The following is a 6,794-nucleotide window of genomic DNA, read 5'->3' on the forward strand; positions in this document are numbered from 1 at the left end:
TTGATGACACACGTTAGTGAGAGGTTTTGGGGTTAGTATTTCAGAAGTTCCCCATTCCCAATAAAAGATTCTTTTCATTTGAACTAGAAATTTATATTAAAAGGAAGTCTGGGTCTAGCAGAACACTGCTTATCCCTTGCGCTCCCAAATTTTTCAAGAGCTCCTAACTCCAAATTCCATTTTGGATCAAATCTGAAGTATTCCATTCAAGCTAACTGGAAACAAATATTAACAAATGAAAAGTCTGACCTACAGTTTAAGGAATGGCAAATAGAAAGTATTAGCATGGTGAGAAACAGAAAAGTCCCATTTATTACAATACTGAAGCAAATTAATTTATTACTGAAATAAAACCTTGTATAACCAAAGTGCAAAAAGAGAAGTGCAAAATATTTAAGGGTTGGGATTTTTTTCTTACCTGAATTCAACAGGTTTTACTCATTATCAGAGTAAGTCAGTCCCTCTGAACCCCTGCCTTTTCACTATTATTTACAGAAAACACAAAACAAAATCTTACCATGTCCAATTCCAAAATTTTAGCCCAGCCTAAACGCTTTAGGAAATCCTGTGAAGCTTTGGTGTCAGTTTGAAACCTAGCAGAAATAGCTCCATCCACGTACATTGGTCTGAAGTTGGTAAGTGGGACAAGGTATTACACTTCTGCTGCTCCCATCTTTATCACTTACGCTACAACCAACAGAGCACTGGACATGACAGATTTTTTTTAGTACTGGCAGAAGTTACTATGGCAGCTGCACTGGTAATTACGCTAGTAACTACGTCCCATGAATCACATTCCTCTTGAAATCCCCTGCCCAAGAACTGTCCTCGCTTTCATCTTCACTACTGAAACTATCAGACTGGAAAGCTCCCACATCCACTGCAGCAAGTTGCATACAATACGGTCTTTCTACAGCAGGTGCTTCTTCTTGTAAGAAAAAAAAATGCACTCCGTTCTTCTGAAGCACTTCTGCTAAATCAAAACCTAATCATTCTGTAAAGTATAAAAACTACATTTCCTTTTTTTTTTTTTTTTTAACTCGGAAAAGAGCATAACTAGTCAAATACTCCCAAAAGTTTTCTTTAAGTTCTAGTGGAACAGTAAGGCTGCTGTACTTTCAACTACGTTCACACTGCTGGTGTGCAGGGCTCGTAAAAAATCATGTTCTTGTTGATTTGAGTAACTCAGAAAAACTGCTATAAAAAACAACCACCAACCAGACAAGACAAAAAACACCCTTCTAATTTATCCCAACACTGAGATTTGACAAGAATCTCTGATTTTTCTATTTTAATTAGAGTCTCCTCCAAATGTCTTTTATCATCCTCAGGAACAGCTAAACCAGACCTGCAAACTCTTTTCAATAAACTTCGTATTATACAGTTTTGTTTCGACATCATCATTCGCTCTATTTTCCACATAAGTTACAAAAACACATCAACACATGTTTTTAGCTTTGAATGCTGGTATGTAAAACTTTTTAAACTTTTTGTACTAAAAACTGTCATTTTTCTTTCCTACTTCTGATTTGGTGTTTTATTTTGCCATACCACAGCTGAGTTTAACAGCTTTTTTTTTTTAAAGGAACTGTATCAGGAGTTTTGCAAGAATCTCTAAACTTCTTTTCCTCTTTTCCTACTTGTGTGTTGACCTACTCACAGATTTATGACAGGCTAAAAAAAAAATAATAAAAAATAATGCTGATTTCCCACCCTCCCTCCCATCACACGTCTAACAAGTTATTGTATTTTGATTCTCTACAAACTACTCAGGAAAGCCACATGGCCTGCTCATTTGAATTCAAAGTTATGCTACGTCTTCAATTTTGGATTTTTTCACTTTCACATTATACACATATTTTTCCCACAAATTATCCTGAAGGTCTATCTAGCAATTAAGCAAATCCCTAGTATTTCTGGTTTACAATGTCCAATTCATGAGATTTTACACAATTTGATGATGGACAGAACAGCCTGTAAAAGGAAGACCCAACAGCAGTAAGAATGGCTGAATATTCAGTTACAATGTAAGTACAAAATACTATAAGCCACTGGAACTAACTGAACAATTATTTTTCATTTGTTAAATCCTGTACAGTAAAATGAAGTATCAAAGCCATAAAAAGCACTTATTTTTAATGATGTCATTCTACCTTCATAATAAAATGATTAATGCTTCAGAGAAGAAATATGAAGAAAGTTCCATTTTATGTGACGAATTGCCTGGTTAGCTAAAACACCAAAGAATAAACTTCACGAATATTCTTAAGTATCCTTTTCACAAAAAGAGACAATATACAGTGCATCTCCTGGTTAAAAAAAACAAACAAAAAAATCCCCAACAATCAAAACCTCCAAAACTCATCTAAACCCTGTCTTAAAAGTGCACCAACTACGACAACCAGTTTCAGCAGGAAATAAAAAAACATATTTGACAAACAGAAAAGGGGGTGAGGTGTGGCATACTGCAAAAGACTTGTAGAAATCTATGTAAACTATTTTAAAAACTGGTGTACAAGTTATGGAAGGTTTATGCGTGTATACGTCGATCAGTCTATTCCCATAGACCAGCAAAAACATGTGAAACTTAATTTCTTCCCTTGTTTTGTTAATTATGAATTTCTAGGCTCCACTGGTATGCCTCATACTGTGCAAATAAAAATGGAAACAACATCCTACACTCAACTCTGGGAAAAAAAGCCAGTTTTGATATACCAGAAGCATTCACCTCTTCTCCTAATTTGCTAACTTAAAACAGCTGCTTCCCATTCCATACATTGCTTTAAATAACTTTCCTTCATTTCTTGTCTGAGCTTCTGAGTATCAACCTCTTATGTGAAACACTGCTAGAATACAGAATATTGTGACACAGATGTGTATTATTTGCAAGCAATTAATGCAGAAACCAATGGGAATCACTCGTAAGCCATAGCAATTATACAACGGTCCCGGAAGCAAGCACTGAAAAACATATTGTTTTGAACTCGCCCAAATCCCTCAAAGGACTGATTACATTTTAAAAATGAGCAAGTAACAGCAGACAAGAGCCCTTCTGGGTTTAGACTTGACCACTCAGTTTACACCTTGCTAAACACTACTGGGAGAGATTTAAACAAATGAACAACAGACAGAAGGCACAGCACCAGCATCCAAGCCTCTTAAAACGGTAGTAAGCTCCAGAGCTTATTCATCCAACATCTTGAGCTCTTCTTTTTTTTTTTTTTAATTTATTTTTTTTATTCTGCCTATAGTACTCCCCTATTGATCTTAAGGGTCTCAAAGCATAAATTTGTATTGACAGAAAATTTACATAGTTTCCCAATGCTCATTTTTGTCCCTTTTCCCCAGAATTCACAGATATCATCAACCAATACTGTTCAATTCCCCTTAATGACCAATACTCCAGTTATACTGGGGCATGGGGAAGTTAAGGGCAGGAAGAGGGACAATTTAAGAACAGAATTTTCTCTTTCCAGTTACCGTATCTATATACACAGAAGAAGATGTTACACAAAACATGAAGGAATGCATTGTCTAGATGAAGGAGGGACAAACAAGATACCAGCAGACCTACAAAGGAGTATTATAAGCCACAAAAAACAATCAGAAGCTCATTTCAGCAAATGCTCGGCTACCCAGCAATTTTACAGACATAGAACACAGTAGGATTTCACACATGATGCACGTGCTTAATGTATAGGAGCCCTTCATATGAAACTGGTATTAATGTAAGGCTGCAGCATTCACGTAAAAAAAAAAAAAGTAAAGAAATGAAACATGGAGAACCATCAACAACAAAATAAACTGTGGATGACATCACCTAATTGACCAAACTGCAGTTACATTAAATGATTTTTAAGGATAGAGCAGAAAATACTTTAAAGATAATCATACAGAAGCGCATGAAAACCTAACTCAGGCTCAGCAATAACAGAAGAGTTTCTATAGTGAGTGTTTTCAGTATTTTAGTTCTGGCTCAGGATTCTGACATGCGATCAGCTTCAACCTGTATTTATAATATTTATAATTTCCTTTTTGTATAGTTAACAACAGGTTACTTTGAGCAATGAAGAAACTGGACAAATATATGAACGATGCACAAAAATCAAACATTAACTGTAGCGATTACTCACAATATTAACTTCTTTGTACTTGAGCTTTAAAACCCAGAACACAGAGATAAGAATGGAGAATATTTTGATCTTCCAATAGGAGACTGACCAGGGATCCTACAGAGCAGTTTCCCACCATCGTAAGCAGTGCTCAGACCGCTTTTGCTGCTCCACTCCATTAAGGACTCCGACAAGACAGGATTCCAAACACTGTGTCAGTAGGCAGTATTTCTAATCAATGACACCTATAACAGGTAGTTGACAGCTTTATTCATTGTGTATTCAACGTGTAATAAAAATTCCTCAACTAAGTATTTCTTCATCAGAATGTAACAGTTGCTTCCTCTATTACAAAGAGAACAAAACCGGATCCTTAGTTTAAATGGCATAATCATAATGCATTTTTAAAGCTGATTTACTTTTTTTCATATCCTAAAAGTATCAGTCAGTCCAGTGACCAGATTTTTTTTGTTGCTGTTTGTTTAAGAAAAGTTGTACTCTGCAAAGATGTTATTTAAAATTTATTTACTGTTGTGATAGGACACTTAGATATTTGGCCTGCGGAACATCCCCATTCATTTTTAGTTCTCGAAACAGTTCTCAAGACTTCTCAAACCCCTGCAATACACACAGCGTGCATATGAGCAGGGCAGAGGGGGAACCAACAGTTTTAAACACTTCATTTTGGTTTTGAACTTTGAATAAGTTTTGTCCAATACTTTGGAGGGGGGCATTTTATACAACTTTATATAATTGGAACACACAACACATTCTTTCTTCTGAGATAACAAAGGAAAAAGTACCTCTGTATTCTCAGAAACATTTTTTAAAAAAAAATTATGTTGGTTTAGTTAATACTTATAGACACTTTGTTTCCATGATAAAAGTTCTTTTCCAAAGGTCTTCACCTGTGCCACGAAAACAAACTCCAGATCAAACCTTCCTTTGTGAAGCCTCAGCCCAGGGGCCACCTTCGTTCACACCTGTAAAGGAGAATTTAAAACAGAGCTAAAATAAAAATCACCCTAATCCAAAAGTCCTAAACGCTTTATAAAGTTTATATCCTAAATCTACTGCAGTCACTTCTATTACATTGAAACCAGTGCCACAGAACAATAAATAAAATGACAAAACTGAAATGCCAGAGCTCTGACAGATAAATCATGACGAGGCCCTAAACCATCACAAAAATAAGAACTTGTCACAGAATACTAGCGGTACCATACTGTAAGTTACACTTTTTACCTTAACCTGGATCCAGCTTGACCTTTCTCTCAGCTCACACGCTCTCACAGAACTCGTGCTTAGTTGTCAACTGCATTCATTACAGTTTATCCGCAGGCAACACAGGTAAAAAAGTATCGCCATCCTGCGCTGCAAAATATTTTGACAAGACAGACAGTTTTCCAGCAGTTCTCATCTTTTTGTTGATAGTGACTATCAAATGCTTCAAGCACCTCCTAGGGATTTTTACAGCCCTGTCTTTTTCAATCACCTGAGGTGAAGGCAAGGTTAACAAGTCCACCGAAACTCCAGTGACCCTGCACAAAGGGAGAAGCTGGAATCTCACTAAGCGAATGAAGCACATTTCACCTATCATCTAAGGCCAATGAAAACGGCCCCCTACGTTTGATAAAACCAGTCACAAGCACATGGAGACAAGCAAGTGCGGGGTTTCGCCACCGTCAGAACACTAGTGGATCCAATACCTGATGCAGAGAGCAAGCCCTACCAGGACATATCTGGCACCTCGTTTCAGAAGCCTGCCCGGCAAAAGATGCAGGAGAATATACCCCCGGCTGGCAACACAGACCCTGCCCCACCACTTCATCCAACAACTGGACTTGAGTAACGGCAAAAGCAGGCTCCCGAGAGGCTGCAAGGCTTCTGGCGACACTTCCACCCAGAGCAGCTACAAGCATCTCCAAAAGCAGCTTTCCAGAGAGGGAATCGACCGACCCGGGATTTCTTTGCACAATCAACGCCTCGCAGTCCTCCCCCTCTCTGCCCTGAGCCCTCAGCAGCCCCTTCACCCAGAGAGGGGCGAGCCCGAGCGCCAACACCCCGCGCTGACCAACCGCCCTCCGCCCGGCACAAGCGGCACCGACACCCTGCGGGCCCCGCCCGCCGGGGCCCTGCCCCAGGGACCTGGTGGAGGGCGGGCAGGGCCCCGGCGGAGCGGGGCGGCCCGGCCCGGCCTCCCCTCCCGGCCGCCGCCGCCGCCGCTGAGGCGATGGCCGCCCCTCCCCCGCGCGCCGCTCGGCCCGCCCGCCTCGCGCTCTTCCCCGCCCCCCCGCGCGCCATTCCTCGCGCTCCGCCGCCCCGCTCCGCACCTTTCCCTCCCTCCTGGCTGCGCGCCCCTGCCCGGGCGGCTCCGGCTCTAGGGCCGCTCCCCGCCCCGCGCCTCGGCGCCTCCCCCAGGATCCGGCAGGCAGGGGGGGAAGCGGAGCGCGGCGTGTGGGGGGGCAAAAAAGGCAGAGCGCGCCCCATCTCCACCACGGAGCCGCCGCCGCTCCTTCCCCATCAGCCACCAGCACGGAATGATCCTCCGCTCCCAGCCGGGCTGTCCCTCTGGCCGGCTTCGCCGCTCCCCCATTGGCTTCCACCGCCCCTCGCCCGCCCCATTGGCTGCGGCCCGTCGCTGCGGCGCGGCGGTTGGCGGGCAAGGCCGTCAATCAGGCC

The 6,794-nt window shown here is 41.6% G+C and overlaps 1 protein-coding gene across 27 annotated transcripts in view; it reads right to left on the reverse strand.

Moving 5' to 3' along the window:
• Window positions 1–6,729, reverse strand: part of LOC128915297 (uncharacterized) — a 32,860-nt gene extending 26,131 nt beyond the window's left edge. For 11 of the 27 annotated variants that reach the window (XR_008468581.1, XR_008468578.1, XR_008468575.1 and 8 more), the window contains exons 1-4: window positions 6,446–6,586; window positions 5,358–5,486; window positions 5,021–5,095; window positions 4,134–4,357 (exon numbers count right to left, since the gene is read on the reverse strand). Coding sequence is in view for 1 of the 27 variants with exons in the window: in XM_054215460.1 (XP_054071435.1) it covers window positions 4,222–4,251 (30 nt within the window). In the remaining 26 variants the exon portion in view is untranslated. Of the gene's footprint in view, window positions 1–4,133; window positions 4,358–5,020; window positions 5,096–5,357; window positions 5,487–5,607; window positions 6,296–6,445 lie in introns of those variants that run through there. The other 16 variants (XR_008468588.1, XR_008468585.1, XR_008468584.1 and 13 more) reach the window with 15 other exon arrangements.
• Between the last annotated feature and the right edge of the window lie 65 nt (window positions 6,730–6,794).

Source organism: Rissa tridactyla, chromosome 9 (genome assembly GCF_028500815.1).
Source record: "Rissa tridactyla isolate bRisTri1 chromosome 9, bRisTri1.patW.cur.20221130, whole genome shotgun sequence".
NCBI classification, from domain to species: Eukaryota; Metazoa; Chordata; class Aves; order Charadriiformes; family Laridae; genus Rissa; species Rissa tridactyla.